Consider the following 21745-nt stretch of genomic DNA (forward strand, 5'->3'; position numbering starts at 1 on the left):
ATTTCCCTTAGAAAAAAATATTTGTTTCAATAGATTTATTAGTGCTAGTAGATGGCTTCATAGTTGAAATGTGTGTGCAGATGGGTTGGATGTGCAGATGGGATGGATGTGCAGATATTAGCTTTGTTTAGAAAGGTTCAGTGTATGCATTGATGGATTCTGTGTGTGTATGAGATGCACAGCTTTATACATGTGTATAGCTAAGCTTCTCGCTACAAGTTTACATCAATGCATGTGACCAGAGAAAAACTAGTTTTTACAAGTCACACTTTTTTGTTTGTTATACCACATATGTAGTTGTCATACTGTAGTTTTGTAAATTTAAACACAGAGGGGAGTCATAACTTTTTAATTATTGGGTATCTTCTCACATGCTGCTTGCACTGAGAGGCAGTTGCCTATTAGCTTGTGTAACTTGTATGGAGTGTAATTGTCTAGCTTACATGCTATATAAATGGTAATTCAATCATATATTTGTAATAATTTTGTATAACAAAGCCTCTTCTACAGCAGACTTCAATTTCCCTTTCGTTTTGTTCAACTGATTTTTATGGTTCTATCCTGGCGAGATTTAACGATACTGTACAGTACAGTACTTGCAAAAAACCAGCATTGAATGCTGGTTTTTTGTAATGCTGTAATGAAATGCCATTTTCTGGGCGAGCCCTAGAGGTTCCCTGGAGTTATAGAACTGATATGTGCTATATTAGTATGGGTCTTCAGTCAATGAAGTTCTGCCTACCGGGGACCAGAGCTGGAACCTGGTCCCCCCCTCCATCAGAGGCGCACAGGGAGCAATGACCTAAGGAGACCCCCCCCATGTATTTGGGGGTATTCCTTGTCTGCCATCAACTGGGGTTAGGCACTCAAAAAGGCAGACATCTCAAAAACAATCCCCACATGGTAGGAAATTGCAAAAAACCCAAGACCGAACAGAGAAACAGAACTCCCCAAAGGAAAACAAGCCACTGTCATTCACTGCTGCCACACTGCTTGTCTGTGCAGCCCTCCCCTCCTTAGGAGGGAAAGGGGCAAGCTCCCAAACCTACACGCCGGCTATTCTCACCTCTTTAAGTACCCCTACGGAAGAGAACTCTAGAACCCAAGAGTAGTATTCACAGGGGGCTGCCTTCCCTAAGCGCCAAGTACACTATGTTACTCCTGACCCCCAAATACAAGGGGGTCTCCTTAGATCATTGCTCCCTGTGCCTCTCTGAGGGGGCCAGGTTCCAGCTCTGGTCCCCGGTAGGCAGAACTCCATTGACTGAAGCCCCAGACTAATATAGCGCATATCAGTCCTATAACTCCAGGGAGCCGAAGGGGGCTTCCCACAGAAAGCTGGGTTTGAGTTGGACATTTAATTTATTTGAAAGAAAAACAATGGATCTGCAGACAAGGGAAATATTGCAAAAGGTGGATATGGAAAGCTAGACTTCTGAAATTATTTATTGAACTCGGTACATACAGTATAAAGAAATAGAGTAAAGTGTAATTAACAGTGGCAAAGGAAGCTAGAAGATAATAGAGGGGGTGACAGGCAGATAACCGACGTTGATAATAAATTTCCCAAAGGACAGACAAACAAGAGCAATGCTCGCTGGTAATGTATCAGACTGTAGAAATGCCTCTAGTTGAGTGCCACAATGTTATTTCTTTCACCAGCAATATTCAGTCTACATAAACAATATACCAGAGGAGATTTTGAGTTACAGTACGTAAATGTGTTTGCAGATGATGCCAAGTTACACGGGAAAGTAAAATACTAAGACGACTGCCACAGCTTTCAAAATGACCTAGATAAAAATGAATGGAGCAATACATAGCAGCAGAATTCAATGTAAATAAAAGCCACATGTAGAATGTGGGAAAAACAGGCCACACTTCAACCTATAAATTATGAGATAAGATATTAAAGAATTCTCAGAGAGATTTAGGGATGGTTCTGTAACCAGAAGATCACAAGAGGTGTTGTAAGAGGAGCCTACACTAAACTACACTATAGTAAATTTCAGAATCACATGTAAATACATGGATGAAGAAATACTAAAGAAACTGTTCATGACATTTGAGAGACCGAAATTGGAATATGCAGCAGTTGTATGACGTATCCATATCATGAGGAACATCAATAAACTAGAAAAGGTGCAGACATGCTATTAAATGGCATCTGGAACTAAAAATTGAGAGCTGTGTGGAGATGCTACAGGTATTAAAGATGCCAAAGCTAAACAATACGAAAAAAATTGAACAAAGTTGTAGACATTTGAATAATTTAAGTGAAAAGATTTTTTTTTGAGAAAAAGATGAAATGAAACCATCAGTAGTTTCAAACCATCAATGACAAATATTATAGGGATATATTTCTGGATAGAACATTTGACTCTCACGCGGACAGCCAAGGTCTATAAGGTGTGACAGTCAAGAGTAATTTTAGCAATACATAAGGAGCTTAGTACGCATACCACATAGAGCAAGAGGCAGGTGAATGTATCTACTTGGATAATACTAATGTTATCATGTCACTTATACATCATTGCCTCCAACGAAAAAATGGAGTGGGAGACCAACAGTACCAATACTTTCATTTACAAATATCTGGATATTTATTGCAACCTTTACCGGATGTCACCGGTGTGAACCTGTGAAGTAGGCGGTCAACTTATTCTCAAGACTGGTCATCAACAAAACCCACGAATCCCAGACTGTCGGGATGAGACAGTAATATCCGAGCCAATGGATTGAAGCAGGTGGATATGCCACTGGAGATCAACAACAATTGCATGCTCATCAGTACAGTATAATTAAGATAGAAATAATTGGTCCATACAGGTAGCCTAAACACATGGAATATGGAAGTATGCAAGCAAGGGGAAAGAGAGAGCGCTAAGGGTGATTACGACACTGCAACCTCCCCACACCCCCAATAACAAGGAGGTTATACACTGCCATTGTGACAGTCAAGAAAGTTATAAGGAACAAAGAACTGATCAAACTTGGTGATGCAGTAATAGCCACTACCACACAAGTGGCAGGGAAAAGGAGAGGAATCAGGGATCAGTGCCAAAGCTGGGCCCGACACATCAGCAGTAGTTGAACCAGCAGAATTCCTCTTGGGCAAAAGGTAAACAAAATCTTCTAAAAGGGGCTATACTTGTGCTCCTGATTACCTGTCACATGAGTGTGGATGTGAAGACGTGCGTGAAATTTCCATACAAAAGTGAGATGATGCAATTGAATCCTGGAGCCATGGGATACCTCTTACCTCTTACCTCTTGAGGGCAAGCATGAGCCAATGCAACAGGGTACCTCATCCCTAGTTGAGCTCCCATGTTTCAGCAGGGAAGAAACTGATTAGAATAATTGGCAATGGTGCTGCAGACATCCCCTTTTCCCTTGTGTCAGCATGGACACCTAGATATATTCACAGAATGAGCCCCCTTCACAAGCAACTCTGGCATGTGGTCCAATAATTCATTCAGGAATTTTGTGGTAGATATTTTTTGCTTGTATGCCTCTACAGCAAGCAAGAAAAGGTAGCAGAAACCTCCCAACCTGAGAAGAGCACAAAAGTGCCCCCTTGCCACATCAAGGAAACGCCCATAAGGGGGAATGGGTGAAGAAGATACAATATATACAGCTTTGGTCCTGCAAATGTCTTTTAAAAGAACTTGGCAATAGAATCTGCTGGGCTCACAGCATTCGAGTCCCACCACAATGACGAGGTAGCTGACATGGGAGAAATTAACTCTGGAGTGACGAGATCATGTAGAGTAAATAGCTTTATGGTATGATCCTGGTGTATGCTTTATTGAGGGGGTAACAATAATGTTTTTTTTTCCATGTGTTATTACAGAGGAGGCAAATTAAGAGAGCAAACAATATCTTTGGGTGCAATCTTGGTGCAGTCTGTAGACAGCTCTAGTTTATATATTTTTGTTTTTACCTGAAGTGTGATTCTCTCTATGCTAGAAAGAAAAAGTCCATTGCCCGAGTGAGATTAGTGACATGTGCTTTGATTAAAGCATTAATGTGCTTGTTCTATATTTTATTTTAAATTGCATTGTCAATACTGAATTTTTCTTAAATATAATTACTGTCTGATATACCCAAACAAAGAAATACTAATGAGAGAACTGATTTGAGATTCATGGACAAGTATTGTTAATTGTAAGTTAAAAGTCAGATGTTTGGGTGGAGCATACCAAGCATCCTTGGTATGCTCCACCCACCTGCAGCCTCAACACTAGCTCAATATAATTTAAAAAATAGAGCTGGAAACTATCCATTTAAGGAAGACATGGCATTATAGTGTAATAAAGTATTGTACAACAAAAATGACATTAAATATCTGAAGTGCTACTTTAATACTATTAAATTAGGTAGTTTGGGGGGGGGGGTAGAAATAGCCTAAGCTACTCTATCCCTTTGAGATGTATTTCTTTCTTTTCTCAATAAACATACTTGAACTTTATTAGGTAGTTTTGAGAAATAATGATCACACATTTGCAACTTTTAACCATAGAATTTGTAATGCGCAGAATATAGTGATACCAGTATAATACACAATACAATATACCACTAACACACAATACAGCATAACAGTAACACAGTACAGAGAATAGTGTATAACACTGTAATGCTGCAAAGAATTTGTATCGCTAAGCATACATTCTGACAACCAACTTTGAATAAAAGCCACCCCTGAAACAACTACTGTACATAGATCTCAGAAAAATATATTACAGTATCACTAAAAACTCTAGGGAACTCACATCATATATTTCAAACTTGACTACGTGAAAATTGTCTGGAGTATCTATAAATGCTAATATTTCTTAAAGTACAGTATTTAACTTTGGCTGGTCAAAGATAGGCTAATGTCTATCCCATACCCTAGACCACTCCCTTCCCCTCCCCCTGCAGATGTGGGTGAGGCTTGCTCGAAGCATCTGACAAAATTTTTGACAGACAGACACAAAGTCTTACAGGTAAAGTTATCCAAGATGAATTCAATAACATATCCAAAGACATTACAAAACTCTTATACATTCCAACCACTTCCTCTTGGAAAATAATTTGCAATTATTCCTAATGAAACTAAAATATGCAAGTAGAACACGATTGTGACCATTAAATAAGAGGGTATTTCCGTCATCACAATAGAACTTAATGGAAACCATTAGGGCTCGTACCTTTATATCATCACTAGCACTTCATCGGTTTTCATTACTTTATAAATTATTACAAAAGATATATACATCAAAGGATCATCAAGATGGCTTAATGATGTAACTCCACATATGCATTATTATCCACTATTATCTTATTTGACTTATTAAACAGTTGTTACTGTTTACAATCTATTATATATTTACACCTTATAATCTATCATATTTACATCTGAGTACTCTAGTGCCATTTTTTGTTACTTACAGTAGCTCAAGTCCTTTGTTTCTAAGTTTGTTATACAATTTGCAAGATGACCTGATGTAAGGTTACATGATGATAAGTACCTATATTACTCAATCCACATCCAAACTCCTTCGTGGAGATCCAAGTATGCGAAAGAACAACCGGTATAACTTTTCACAAAATTTATCCAGTACATTGGTATCAGTGTACTGGATACTGGTGCAATTTGATTCTTTAAAGCAACTTTTGTGTCGACTATCTTACCTTGGAAATCACATTTAATCAACTCTGATCAAGGTTGTAATAGAAACATTACACATTTGTCACAAGCACTTTACAACCTAGTATAACCCACATGGAGAAGAGATATAGAAAGGAAATTAATACCGAATATCAAATAGATTTTTCAATTATGAGGTCCTGCATATTTGAGTAGGATCCAAGACCTGAAAAATGTATGCAACCCTCTTAAATCATCACTACTTTTTTAACCACCGCATTGTGCATAGCACCTTATTGCCTTCAATAACTTGTGCATTTTTTTTAATTTAGCAATATTTTAATGTTTTTAATGTTTGTTTTTAATTTTTTTTATTTGAAATTAAAAGTATTGAATTTGGCAATATTTTGACATTGCCTGATAAGTTTAAAAAATGAGAACAATGTTAATAATTCATTAACAACTGCATCACGAATGTCACATGAAACGGAAGCGCTATGCAGGGGAGTTAAATAAACCGAACGCAACCCATCCTATCCTAATCTAACGAAAATAAGAGATAAAGTGTTGTGCTTTATAAGTGGTGTGCACATGGTGTGTGATGTTACTATGATACCATAATGTTCAGGCTGGTATGGATTTTTGATGCTACTAGTATGTTTGGCCTGCTGTCCCAAGACACTACAAAAGACACACGCTAAAATATACGGTACTGTAATTATTTCTTATGTTCCTATTTACATACAAGCCTGTTTGTGCCTCTGTCCATTGTTCAATACACGTTGGACTGGACAGGTTCTGCTATAGTTACCATCAGGACAAAAATAAGAACATGGCACAAAGCAAGTGTTACCTACATGTTGGTGTAAGCAGCAACCTGCGAGTCGGGAATTTGTGTGCACCACAATAGTCAGTGCTGAGGAAGCATTTTTTTTTAAATGTATCATTTAACAGACTTTCCAATACTGGAATATACATACTTGTATGATCAACAGTTTGAGAGTTATCTACACACACTACAGTATATATATTGTTACATTAAATTCCGATTCTTTAAAATAGCTAAAAAAATTTGAAAAAAAAAAAAAAAAAATTACTATAATACTATAACATTGACAGGAGATTCTACTCAACTGTCTTTTACACTTCTAATAGCTATTAGCTAACTTTGTGCTTTTACATAGGTGTGTCACTCATTAAGCATGTCCACCAGAAACAGAGATAATAGTTAAAACAAAGGTTACAAGTATTCAAGACAGCTCAGGCATGGAGGAAGATGCACAACACTGTACTGTACTTGGATATTCAGATCATTCCCATATTTTTATAGCCAAAGACTAGCAAGACAAGAATAGTAGCAAAGTAAATGAAAAGAGAATTGTAAGTGTATGGAATAGGTGTACTCATGAATAAAGTGACAAGAATGAATAATCATTTAAGATTTTCATATGGAATAATTTCAATATATAAAGTGTCCATGTAACATTGAACTTAATTTTTTTACTCTTCTGTGTTGCTTCATTTGAATAAAATATTAAGCACCAAAAACTGAATGCTTCAATGTCCTGCCCCTCATGACCAATTTTTATAACACAAAAGTAGGGCAAAAGTTCCAAGCTTGATATACCATGAACCCACATTGCACAAATTACCTATTTTTTTCACTGAATTTACCGTATCTCGAGTACAAGTCATATAGTAGACTACATAACTTTATTCTAAATCTAATTAGATTTAATTTTTTATTTCACCATAATCTTGGACAACTAAGGACTGTACTGTATTTAGCAATGAAGGAGGAATAATTTTAGTTTGAAAAAGACCAGCTTATGTGCTATCAATGAAGTAATGGTGAAAATACACAATGATATGGCTGCTACTTTATGAACCCTCGAGTATGTGGAGTAGCTGGTATTGTCAGGTAGCATGGTCATTATTACCGAGACTGGCAGGAAGAAAGGCCTCCCAACACCATCCTCCATGAAACATGAGTACTTGTATACAAGCATGATGATTTACTGGATGGATTTAAAAATTCTAAATTTTAGAATGAAACAAAGCGAACATTTCATAGGAGACCCTAAAGTTTATGGAAGACTGATTTGTAAAATTAATGACATTAGTGATAAGTGATAAGATGTGGGTCTGCTACTATGATTCCAAGTCTTGACTATGGAGTAGAAATTCTGATTTGCCTACCCTCAAGAAGGTTATGATATTGTACTAGGACAAAATAATTATGGCCATTTTTCTGTATTCTAGCTTCTTTATCACCTGTATACTCCATTAAGGATGGGTTGCCTAGGTGAAAAAACACACAAGTGCTGCACATGATGTAGAGTAAGGATGAGCATAGACTATTTGTAACATTTGTGCTTGTCAGGGCTTTATCAAATCTAACAGATACACAGAGCACCAGTGTGCTCTGGTGCACACTTATGCACTAGTGTGCACATTTGTTACTTTTATATACACAGTATATAAATGTAACAAATGAGATAAGCAAGGTTAATGAGGTGGAAGGTGTGATGGATTGTGTTACAATTTACATTTTGTAATTATTAATTTGGGAAGAGGGGAAGCAGCAGAATTTTCCGTCATTGTTTGAGAGCATGTAGTGTTTAATGGTTGTAGATTTCACACAGTCTACTAATGCTATTTTCTCCTTTGATGATTAATTTAACATATCTGAAATCTATGAGGTGTTACTCCTGATTCCTGGAAAATATTGAAGTTTCATGACACTTGAATACTAGATCATCCCATTCCTAATAAGCCCAGACCCACCTCCATTTACCATCTGCCAAAACCAACAAACCCAACACTCCCATCTGTGTCACTCATAGCACCCCCTCTCATTGACTTCCTGGTATTTTAGTGAAACCTTTGACTAAACTATTAGGTAATATTAGAATTATATATTTAAAAAACTAGAGATAATGTGTACTACAAAGAATTAGGAACATTAAAGTGAAGTAGTCAGCTAGCTATTCTGGATGTCATCTTGCCATTTACCATGGTTTCAATGGACTAAACCCAAAGACGATTGAAAATAAGACTACCTTCTTTTACTTTTCTCTATCCTGCAATAATTTCTTTAAACTACACACACACTTCAATTACTGTACTGTACTTCTGTTTTGACTTCAAATTTTGGCATAGTAACAGTGCCTCAAATTTGTGCTGCAGTAATTTATTCATGGAATTATTTTAAGCAGGACTATTTTTCAGCATTGTCTACAGTACTGTAAATGGCCTCATTATGTTGATGTCTTATTAATATACCATTTTGGCCTTAATAATTTTATGAATAGACTTACGAAAACTGCTTACAAAATGACCAATTTCTTTTACTCTCATCATGCTAACAGTACGAAACAAGGTATAGTGATTAAACCCTTTCCAGGGGCTTTTAGGATTTAGAGCCAGCAGTTCCATGAAAATGAATGTCAATTCATCACTGAATCTTCTTTAGATCATAAAAAACACATATATAAATACAGTATTTCATTAGGGAATGTAGAAAAAGTATCAAAGTTCATCAAAAGTAATACTAGCAAAACAGAACCAAGAGCAATAACTTTCTCCCAGCAGGATAAGCAGCTAACACCATAACCAATGCATGCAATAAAGACAATACTATACTTTTAAGGGGTTATAAACAAAACATTCACTAAAAGCAATACCTTATCAGAAGGATAACCAACAGCAACATCTTGAAACTTAAATGTGAAAATTTACAACCATAAGTATGCCTACCATGCCAATAATGCTTGACAATGATTATCACACACACACTTTCGACAGAGTTCCACATAAGAGGTTACTTCTGGAAACTATCATATTGAAGGAGTGACAGGTAGGCTTCTAACATGGACGAAAAATTTTCTAACCGACAGAAAAATGAGGGCAGTAATCAGGGGCAATGTATCGGACTGGAGTAACGTCACAAGTGGAGTAACGTCACAAATGGAGGTTTAGTTCTTGCACCGGTAATATTCATTGTCTGCATAAACGATATACCAGATGGAATGCAGAATTATATGAACATTTTGCTGATGATGCTAATAGGGAAGATAAGAAACCTAGATTGTCATGCCCTTCAAGAAGATCTGGACAAAGTAAGTGTATGGAGCACCACTTGGCAAATGGAATTTAATGTGAATAAATGCCATGTTATGGAATGTGGAATAGGAGAACATAGACCCCACACAACCTATAAATTATGTGAGAAATCTTTAAAGAATTCTGATAAAGAAAGATCTATGGGGTGGTTCTAGATAAAAAACTATCACCTGAGGACCACATTAAGAACATCATGCAAGGAGCCTATGTTACACTTTCTAACTTCAGAATTGTTTTTAAATACATGGATGGCAAAATACTAAAGAAATTGTTCATGGCTTTTGTTAGACCAAAGCTGGAATATGCAGCAGTTGTATGATGCCCATATCTTAAGAAGCACATCAACAAACTGGAAAAAGTGTAAAGATATGCAACTAAATGGATTCCAGAACTGAAAGACAAGAGCTACGAGGAGAGGTTAGAGGAATTAAATTTGCCAAAACTAGAAGAGAAGAAGAAAAAGAGGCGATATGATCACCACATTCAAAATAGTAACATTAATCGATAAAATTGATAGGGAATAATTCCGGAGGCCTGGAACTTCAAGAACAAGAGGTCACAGATTTAACTAACTAAGCAAAGCTGCCGAAGAAATAAAGGAAAATTCACTTTCGCAAACAGAGTGGTAGATGGTTGGAACAAGTTAGGCGAGAAGGCGGTGGAGGCCAAAACCGTCGGTAATTTCAAAGCGTTATATGACAGGCTGGGAAGACGGGACACCACGAGCATAGCTCTCATCCTGTAACTACACTTAGGTAATAGGTACACACACTAAGAGTAGTTAACAGATGGAATGCATTAGGCAGTGATGTGGTGGAGGCAGACTCCATACACAGTTTTAAATGTAGATATGATAAGAGTCCAGTAGGTTCAGGAATCTGTTTACCAGTTGATTGACAGTTGAGAGGTGGGACCAAAAAGCCAGAGCTCAATGCCCACAAGCACAACTAGGCAAGTACACAACCAGGAGCAACACCCCATTAATTTTAAGAATGCTGAACTAATCATCAAAGAAAACAACAATAGGAGATAATGTACCGAGTCTGCAGCCACCAAACACTGCACCATTGAACAGATGAAGGAAAAATCAATGCTACTACCCACCTAGCTAAATTAATGTTTAAAAATATATTAATTATAACAATCCCTTATGTCCCTCACCTTCACTTCACTGATTTTGCTTCACATTTGTCTCGCTGAAATCACTAATAATTTTTCCCTTTTTTATTATTACTATATCTTTCTGTATCTGTTAGATTTGATGAAGCCATTACAAGCAACACATCTGTATATAATTTTCTTTCATCTTGTTGGTTCTTTAGGAATGATTTATAAGAATCATTGGGAAAATTATATCTATTGGGGTACTGCTTCTGCACATCAGAAGCGCCAAAGTTTGTCCATTGACCAGATGTAGCCAAATGAGTGATTACCACTTGCAGCTTTAGTTTGTCTTATTGGTTTTCTTTACAAGTTTACAGCAACCATCACATAACTTGTTATCTCTGGTTATAAATTGCAAGAATGGAGAGAATCAAGCACATTGTAAATTTCTCAATGAAGTTTTGTAACCTGTACCTGTGTGAACCTAGAAATCTGTAGTGCACACTGGAATGACAACTGAACTTCAGTAACTTCAAACTGGCTAGAATTCTCTTTTTTTCTTTTTTCCATCTATGAAAATATATACAAAACACTCAAATAATTTAAAAAAATATATACATCAACTACAGTATGTCTACCTACTAGGACTATCCAAATGAAATTTTTTTATGTATAATATTTAAATACTTCTTCCTCTAGTTTCTCCATATTGCTCTCATTCACATCAACAAACATTTTCTGTTGACGACTAAAATAATAAATATCTCCCGTATAAATATCAAACCACAGAGCATGGATGTATACTCTACCTCGAGACAATCCTTCACGCATGAAGTTGTAGCTGGCTATATTCTGTAGCTGCTGAAGTGTGTTCACCTGAGACAGTTTGTCTTCCTCCGAGAACTTGTTTTCTGGGTCAATATACGCAATGAAGCGTCGCATTGGGGTCTCGGCCTGGAACCAACAAAGTACCTCATGCATCAACATGATAATAAACAAGATGGAATGATAAATGTAATAGTAACACGATTTCTAATTTATGAAATGGAATAAAATGGACAATACAGTACATGAAACAGAATGAAGAATATATTTGATAAATTAATGTAATACAGAACATTGTATATGAGATTTATTTCTTTGCAGAGAAGTACTGAACACAGCAATTGTCTAACATTAGATACACTGAATACTATACATCAGAAGCACCTCACATGTACCCGCACTGCGTGGGTACTCGCTCTTATCTATTGTGACAACAATCAATGGCCTTCCATTTTCATATCGGTTCCTTAGACAGTCAAACACTGGGCTTACCCTTCAGGTATAATTTCTAAGTCCAATTTTCCTTGATTTAGGGGTAGGATTTATTATTCTGAAATACTACAGTATTTAAATTTTATCAAACTGCACTCAGGTATTTTATCTTGAAACAGAGGGAATTTCCAAAATTCTGTCTATTCCACCTTCTTGCCACATGACCTATCACAGCCAATGAGAAGTATGTGATATGTGGCACCTTGTCATTGTTTGTTGTTTCTCAGGAGCTCTCATTGGCAGAGGCGAGCCCTCTGGGCTCACTTGACACTCGGGTCATTGGTGAAGGGCACTTACAATGGCACTCCATCTAGGTTTCTCAATTTGTCATTATACACTCAGTAAAGATCTTGACACTAAATATTAAGTCATAGCAACAATGTATAAGAGAAGAGAAGAGCAGCCAAGGTGCACCGGGCAACGATTCGTGAATCACGCTAAGAATCACCATGTCCTTAACTGGTGTTCTCTAGACATCTTCCAACATGACTGGTCACAGCTGCATGAAGTAGATGGCGACAAGTCAATGGTGTCAGATTACATATTTTATCAATAGGAAATGGACCAGGAGCTACACTTTAATCACCAATCTTATGAGGTGAAATAGAAATCCCAGTGGCAAAAAACCAGCTTTGAATGTAATGAAATGCCATTTTCTGGATGAGCCCCTGAGGCTTCCTGGAACCTAAGGGGCTCCCCACAGAAACTATGACTTCAGAGGAGAACATTAAAAGCTGTCACTCTAAGGAGAAAGACTTTGGAGCCCTGTTTTCAATTTGTACCTGATGCAAACTGAGTTATTCTGGTTTCTTCCTGCACTATAATCTTTTAGGGCCAACTAGTTAAGAATGTAGAGAGGTTGGGGTAAAAACAATTTTTGTATTGGTGCTGCCACCTGGTGGTAGTCAAGGGCATTAACCTGGTTGGCCATTTGGTAGTTAGCTACAGTAGTGTGCTGCTTAAGAAAAAAGGAAGCAGCAGAAGACCTGTTGGCTCATATGAGGCAGCTCCTATGTTTATCAAACTGCTTGCCAGTCTTTAATGTCAAGTTGTACTAGGAAAGGCTACAACTTTTATGAAGATACACTTTTTGAATGCATTTTTAACCAATATGAATAGGTTTCCAGAATAACCTTAATACCAGTATGACCTGGCTAGGACAGTTTCAATGTCAATATGTGCTGATAAGGCCAGGCCTAGGAGCAGAGGACCAGTTACAGCCCCGCTCCTGTGTCAGGCAAGTCCACTACGGGGCTCAATGTAGTCTGTACTACTTGGAACTTTCTATTCCAAGTAGCTGAATCTAAAACAACAGCAGGGGGCCAAGGTGCAGGAAGTGATGTTTGGGCCCGCCCCAATTTGCATGAAATTACAGATATACAAGAAGTATATAACAAATAACATTTTATTTAGGAAAAGTACATACATAGATGCAGAGTTACAAATATACTGTTGGATTTATAGATAGAGCTAGTACATACAATACCTAAAGCCACTAATACGCACAGCGTTTTGGGCATTTCGAGCAATCAGAAGGGTGTATAGTATTCGATAAAAAATTGCATAATACTTTGCACCTGAAACCTAAATTGTAACACTCATCTACCCAGTTTTAAGTCTTAAAAGTGAGAATTGCAAGTGTCTGTAATATAAATAAAAATATATACAATACTATTCAACTGATAAGTCAGCTAAGGAAATTAAACAATCTTGCCTCATTATTCAGTGCATGTACAGTATTTTATTCAACTCTGTTTACTGAAAGTGTGTTGAGCACTAGCCACTATGATTGGCAAAGTTGGTAGAGTATACAAGAACAACAATAATGTTATGGAAATTTCACCATAACTGAAATTTATTTAGAATTTGGTAACACTTTGGTTGACATTTATATGCAATGCTCTTCTTTAAAAATTTATTTTACTGTACAGGGGTTCCTTAGTTTTCGTAGTTAATCCGTTCCCAAAGACGGTATGAAAACCGAAAAATATGAAAACCGAAACAAATCTTCCCATAAGAAATAATGTAAATAGAGTTAATCCGTTCCACACCCCCAAATATATTAACTTTACCTTTATTGAGGACTCTTGTGGGCGTATGGAAGACAGTGAGGAAGGGAGGAGGAGGAGAGGTGTTAGTGTTTGGAAGGGGAGTCCCCTTCCATTATTAACAGCAGCGATAACATTTCTGGGGTACTCTCTCTCACGTTTTGCTGGCATACCACTAGGACCTGGTTGTGGCTCACTGCTTGCTTGTCTTACTAAGAATCTGTCTACAGACACTTGTTTTCCTATGTTTTAACTCTTGTCTGAAGTGAGACATCACATTGTCTCACAATGAATGATCTCTTGTTTTTCCTTTAATGTCATCCTCACAACTTTTTATTAGGTTGAATATTACCAATGACTTTCTTGGAACCAATGGCGTGATATATAATAACTTATGTTCAGAAACCGAAAAAAAGCACAAAAACAATGAAATGCTTCAAACAGAATTCAAGCATGATCATCACTAGGCGGAAGATTTTTTTTTTTTTTTTTTTTTTTTGAGATATATACAAGAGTTGTTACATTCTTGTACAGCCACTAGTACGAGTAGCGTTTCGGGCAGGTCCCTGGAATACGATCCCCGCCGCGAAGAATCGTTTTTACAACCAAGTACCCATTTTACTGTCGAGTTAAATAGAGACTACAGTTAAGGATTTGCGCCCAGTAAATCCTCCCCGGCCAGGATATGAACCCATGACAAAATGCTCGCAGAACGCCAGGCGAGTGTCTTACCATTACACCACGGAGACTATTGAAGCGCCACACTCACGGTGGACCCGTACGTGTATGAACAAACTCCGAAAACCGAGGCATACAATGAGTACCGAATCAATTTTTTTTGAGAAATTGAGTACGAGTACCGAAAAATACGAGAACAGGGGCATACGAAAACCGAGGTTAAACTGTACAGTTATTTAAAGATTTATGTCTTGGGATGACAAATGAAAATCTTTTGATCCAAGTTTACATCAGATCAAATTTCTTGCAATTAAAAATTAATTGCAAGAACTGGCTTCTTATTACTGATTTCTTTAGAGGGCACTTTGATAAAGTATCATAACCAAACATTTCAATCATCTTTGAAATTTAAAATGTAAAAGAGCACCGGCAATACAATACTGGTATTTTCCAAGGAATTATGTGCACTCATCTGGCTATGAATGAAGTGAGGCAATTGTTAGAGTACTTGTAATGATAAAAAAAATTGAAGACTGGTTTTCCAAAGTATGTAACCAAATACTGTACACAATTTTATTTCGAACAGTCATATCACTTTCCATACATCAATAATAAGTTATGAAGAATGGATCAATTACAAGGTTCTAATGACTAACTAGTACTGTAATTAGATACTGTATATTGTAAAATATATTACAAGCAAACAATAACTTTAAAATCCTTTACCTGAAATACCAGAGGAGCTTGGAAATTAGACAATTCCAACTGTGCAAATTTTCCTGCAGATGAATGGCCATGGCGCATGAGCCAGGCCTTGAGGGGAGAGACCTTGAGCACCTCTTGCAGGGTGCGGTCACTGTTCCGCATCATATGCAGCATGTTCATTGCCTGCACAGAAACAAAGTCTTTCACTTGTACAGTATTTTCATTAAATATTTTGAAGCTTCCATAGACAGCTCTTGTATGATCTACTCAAGACTAATATCACCTGCCAGGTTTGCATTATTTTTCTCCACACTGTGACAGGTACTGTCACATGTGTAAGGAGGGGAAGACAAGTGGCAAGTCCAAGTCAAACTATCACCAAAAGTACTAGCCTACCATCAAAGAAATTAATCGACTCAACCTCCAAGTGAAAATTAAATGTACTAACACCACTGATAATTAAATAAACATTTGATTTCAAGTTAAAGAAAGTGGTTATTCAGCTGTACAAATCTCCTGTACAATCCCATTTGGACTATGGTTTACAAGCATGGAGGCCTCGCTTTCAAAAAGACATAGTATCAGCTTTGGAAAAAGTTGAGCACAGTGACAAAAATCATCCCAGATCTAAGTAAACTCTCATACCAGGTAAAATTAAGAGCCTCAACACTAACAACACTTTACACTAGACATGACGGGTCTGATCACATTGAGACTTTTTAAATGATAAATGGCAATTTATCTATTATCCCATAATATGCAATATGGTATTGAAAATTACTTTGAGCATTAACACAGACATACCTCTAATGTATAATAATACTACTGTAGCTATCATTATAATTAAATATAAAGTGTGCAGATAAATTGGAAAAACTAATGTAAAATATCTGTAGTGAACAATAAACTAAATACTGTACAGTATCACAGGATGTGTAAGGGGTGCACAAATTAATCACTGCTGGCAACAATAAAATTGATCCCCAACCCAGGAGGGACCATGAAGGACCCAATATGGGGACCCAAACCTAAATATAGCTTGGAAATACACTTGCACAAAAAAGCACAACATTCCCTGCAGAATCTGGCATCGAACCTAATGGCCAGGGCACCAACCCAGCCAACAGGATGACCAAGACAAACAGAACAAATGCCTGGAAAGCACAACTTCCTCATAAATGCGGGTTCTTCTTCTTGAGGTTATCTTGAGATGATTTCGGGGCTTTAGTGTTCCCGTGGCCCGGTCCTCGACCAGGCCTCCACCCCCAGGAAGCCGCCCATGATAGCTGACTAACTTCCAGGTACCTATTTACTACTAAGTAACAGGGGCATCAGGGTGAAAGAAACTCTGCCCATTGTTTCTCACCAGCACCCGGGATCGAACCTGGGACCACAGGATCACGCGTCCAGTGTTCTGTCCGCTCAGCCACCGGCCGAGCTGAGCGGGAAGCTAAATCTTGGACACCAGGGTCTACATCAGTGTCGTTGGGTGCAGGTCTTTATGTTGCTAAGAACTAGGCTTGGTAACAAGTCCAGCACATCCTATTATAATGATAGTAGTATACAGTACTTTTAAAATATTTGGTCGAAAGTACAGTACCATTATGTAGTGATGAACCACTACCATTTTGATATTTTGCTTAACTGAATTTGGCAAAATACAAAACTTTGTTGACAGCAACATAAATATTGAGCTTAACAACTTCTCCCTAGAAATCTTAGGCTTAATATAATACATATAGTATATATACTAGGCCTAGGAATGGTTAAGTTTGGTTTTTAGCTTAATTTTTTCTGGACATTATAAAATTTAAAGTATTAAAGTTGAACTATTTGGTAGTTCATCACTACATATTTGACCAAATAGATGCTAAAGGTGCAATCATTTCAAGATGATGAACTGAATAAATCATACCACCAAATAAAGATGGTTTTATCGTTTAACACTTTCACGCTTTATATTAAGAGATAACTCGTCGCTGTTTTTTCTTACGATTCCGCATAACAGCCTACTTTTCTCGTCCATCGAAAAAATATTTCTATAAATTCCATTTTTTAACCGAAATGGATGGGGATACTTTTGTTTTGTAGACAATTTATTTGCGAATCTTTTGGTACCAGAATGAATATTATATCACATAAACTTCTATGAGTAAAAAAAAAAATACACAAAGTATGTTTGGGGGTGTGGCGAGCGTGTGGCAGTGGGTTCCCTTTAGCCGTTGATATATCCAACACGTGGGAAATATTTGTATGTGTTATGTATATGTCTGTGTAGGGAATTTTACTGCGATCACTGTCATACAAATTATAAAATGTTTCAACAAGTATAAACATGACAAACATCAAACGAACGAAAACAATGCGTTCGTTTCTGCCGCGAACGCATACTGAGCGACGTGGTTCTATATTTGGCGCTTCTCTTACACATGCTTTGTACAAATGTTATACAGTTCATCTTATAGAAAATTTTATTGCGAACACATTGGTATAAAAAAGAAATACGTACATAGAAAAGTAGGGTCAGGAAACGTATAAACTTTCCAAGCATGATTTCCCCCCTGTGTTTTCGCCAGTGCGCTCGCGGCTAACTACTCTCCACTTCACACACTCTTGCGGGTGGGCAATTACCTATATTAAACATTCATATGCATATGTCCATGTAGAGAATTTTATTGCGATTCCAATGATACCAAAATTAGCGATGTAGGACAACTGTAGGCTTCGCAACCATTAAGAGAGTGGAAACATTTTGTTGCTGTTTGGCGCTCTCGGCGAGTGATCTGCATAGTTTTTTATTTGGTGTTGATACTCCTTATGCTTGGGCGGCATTTTATAGGTATGCTCTTATAGACAATTTCATTGCGAACACAGTGATACCAAATTTAAATACGTGCGCCTTCAATTATTGTCAGGACAGTCAAAAGAGTGTACACTTTTTCGGTCTTACCGCATAGGCGCGCGAAGTGCCGAAAGCATCTGGGGTATTGTTTTTTTTTGAGCGCCGAGAGCGCGAAAGTGTTAATATTCCCTACTAGACCTTCCAACGTCTAATAGATCTCATTTCTTCCCTGAACTTCCCATTGGGCATTAATATTTTATTAACCAACTAATTTAAGTTGTCTCTGAAATACTATAAATATTCAAGATACTTATATGACCTTTAAATTATGTCACTTCCGGGAGATTTCACCCTTCCATTTTCTCTTTCAATGTTTAACAACACAACCAGCCAAACACACACCGAAACTATGATGTTGGTACGACGTTCGAACAAGTTTTAACACCTCCTAACCAGTTATAACAACCAATATAGCAAGTTGTAACAACATTCTAATATGTGAAACACGTTAAGCCAAGATGTAACAACTTTATTACAAGTTGTAACAAGCGGAAAAGAGAGAGATTCTGTTTGTGTTTCCAGGGAAGCTGCTACAAAATTCATTATTTAATGCCAAATTACCATGTACTATATTTTCTACATATGAATGTGTATGTATCACTTCTTTGACAATTTTAGCGTAAGTATATACATACAGTATCTATCTATAAAAGAACTAAAAATATAATAGCTGTACTATGAATCAATACCAGACCAAATTTATCTTAGACTCTAATGTTATCATTACTAACAAGTTCAATAGCTACTCACTGCACTTATCAGTCAAATAGTCAACAGTCTGCTTTATTTTAATTTGCTGGAAACATCGTATGTCATTGTGAAACTTTTTATATCACTTTATGAACTATTGTCAAGGAATACAATACAGTACTGTACAATACCTTACAGTCAGAGTGACCACAGACAATGACGTGCTTGATGCCATTTATGACACAGCCCAACTCCAGAGCAGCTGGTTCTGTTGTGATCTCTTCATGGCCGCACAAGTTGGCATGAGGCACCAAGTTCCCAGCATTCCGTACTGTACATAGCTTCCAATAATCAGACAACACCAAAAAAGACAATAAATTCCTTCATAATTTAAAACATATAATTGTTCCTCTTCCAATAAATATACATCTCATCACAGTACATTATCTAGTTTAAGTGAGTTAGAATTGCAAAATATATTTTGCTGCCAATCAGCCATAGCTGCTGACCATGGTTAATATAATTAAACATGTTTAATATACCAAATAGCCATGGCTGCTGACGGCATGAGGGTTACACCAAACAGTCATGGGGCCACCCACAGCATGAAGGGTTAGGTACACCAAGTGGCCATGGTCATTCATAGCATGGGGGTCCTACACATTTTGAAGCAATTATTTGTGTTGAAGGGTTAAAGCCAACATTACAAAATTATTGATGGCAACTTACCAATAAACATGTCGCCAACATTTGTTTGCGTGAATCTTGTGGGAAGCATCCGACTGTCTATGCAGGTGAAGAATACCGCTTTAGGCTGCAATTTTATTCATACAATAAATTCCTGATAAACCAATGGGATTATATTTAATATTAATCCTAACTGATAACTTAGTACAGTAGCATGAATAATATATTATTATTATACAATTGAGGGTTGCCTATAATTTGAGACCTAGTCAAGTATGGTGTATTAAGTTTTGTTAATTCATTTGATACATGCCCAAGGAGCTCTGTGCTATTGCACCATAGACCTATGCTACACAATTTGAACACAGATCTATGGGGTACTACACTTGTTAACAAATATAAATGTAATTGTGTACAAAATGCAGTGATAATTTTGTTTACATCAGTATACCAATAGCACAGCATCTGATGGGCCTGTATCCACATGCCTTAGATTAGGCAGATTCACCTTTCAGACAATTTTCAAATAACACATGAGAAAACACTACATGTTCTTTAATTAATAGGTTAGTCTTCATCAAAACAAAGTTAAAATATGATTACATATCAAAGTGGATTGATGCAGATCTGTTTGATATTTGCCAAACCCAGAAAAGCTTTGTAGTCTGAAGCAGACTTTTTTTTTTTTTTTTTTTTTGAGATATATACAAGAGTTGTTACATTGTTGTACAGCCACTAGTACGCGTAGTGTTTCGGGCAGGTCCCTGGAATACGATCCCCTGCCGCGAAGAATCGTTTTTTCATCCAAGTACACATTTTACTGTTGTGTTAAACAGAGGCTACAGTTAAGGAATTGCGCCCAGTAAATCCTCCCCGGCCAGGATACGAACCCATGACATAGCGCTCGCGAAACGCCAGGCGAGTGTCTTACCACTACCCCACGGAGACTGTGAAGACAATAGTATACGGAGACAATAGTATATAACCATCTTCTGGGCAAAATCTCAAACTGCACCTACTAACATAAACAAATCTAAATAATAATATTAATAAAACTTACATGTGGGTCATCTCGTACAACTTCAAACTGCTTCACCATGCCCTCTCTCTTTGTGCGTCTGTACTTCATCACACCTTGCAAAATGCGATGCATGCCCATGTTGGCAGGTTATCTTGAGATGGTTTCAGGTAGCAATAATCAGGCCAAGGCTGCGTCAGCAGCACTGCTGGAAGCAGGCAAGAACAATGTGTCAGGAACTCAGATGGTGTCAAATAGGAACAGTAAGTGTGTCAGGAACAATGACGGTGGCAGACAAGAACAGTAAGTGTGTCAGGAACACAGAGGGTGGCAGACAGGTGTACAGTAGTATCAACGATGTTAAGAGTGGAATTGACACCGTCGGTAGCCTCAGATAGCGTCAGGGAAAGGAAGGCTATCCTGGTGTTGCCTGAGGGTGTCTTCCTGACACTAACAGTCGTGCAACACTTGTCCACCACTAGCACCTCCAGCTGATCATGTTTACTATGTGTGTGTGTGTGTGTGGCCGTCGTACACGCACAGGCAAGGTTGTCGCACCGCAGTCATCATCTTACCTTCACCCACTCTATAATACCCGCTCACTGAAGGACTCATACAGGAGACCGTATTGAATACTTCATCCCTAATTCAATCTTTTTAAAAACACGGTTATCATAAGACAACAATACCGTGGCAATTAAGGTAATTTAAGGAATAAAGTTCAAAAAGAATACACTGACTGGTACAAGGCAACTGCACCCGACTAATCTTACTTTTTAAGGACGAAAGGAAGTGGTAGAAGGAGAAAATTTGTAATAGCCAGAATTTGTCGGATAAAA

The 21745-nt window shown here is 37.4% G+C and overlaps 1 protein-coding gene across 2 annotated transcripts; it reads right to left on the reverse strand.

Moving 5' to 3' along the window:
* Positions 1-1433: 1433 nt before the first annotated feature.
* CAHbeta (carbonic anhydrase beta) lies at positions 1434-21446 on the reverse strand. 2 transcript variants are annotated; one of them, XM_045757618.2, is made up of 5 exons: positions 20949-21446; positions 19931-20015; positions 19393-19542; positions 15631-15792; positions 1434-11815 (listed from the first exon to the last, which is right to left on the reverse strand). In XM_045757618.2, the coding sequence occupies exons 2-5, from the start codon at positions 19949-19951 to the stop codon at positions 11528-11530; spliced, it is 621 nt and encodes a 206-aa protein (XP_045613574.1). In that variant the 5' UTR covers positions 19952-20015; positions 20949-21446; the 3' UTR covers positions 1434-11527. The 2 variants fall into 2 exon arrangements, with proteins under 2 accessions (XP_045613574.1, XP_045613573.1); XM_045757617.2 differs by having other exon boundaries at positions 19393-19532; positions 20949-21445.
* Positions 21447-21745: the final 299 nt, after the last annotated feature.

The sequence above is a fragment of the Procambarus clarkii genome, chromosome 67 (assembly GCF_040958095.1).
Source record: "Procambarus clarkii isolate CNS0578487 chromosome 67, FALCON_Pclarkii_2.0, whole genome shotgun sequence".
Classification (NCBI taxonomy): domain Eukaryota; kingdom Metazoa; phylum Arthropoda; class Malacostraca; order Decapoda; family Cambaridae; genus Procambarus; species Procambarus clarkii.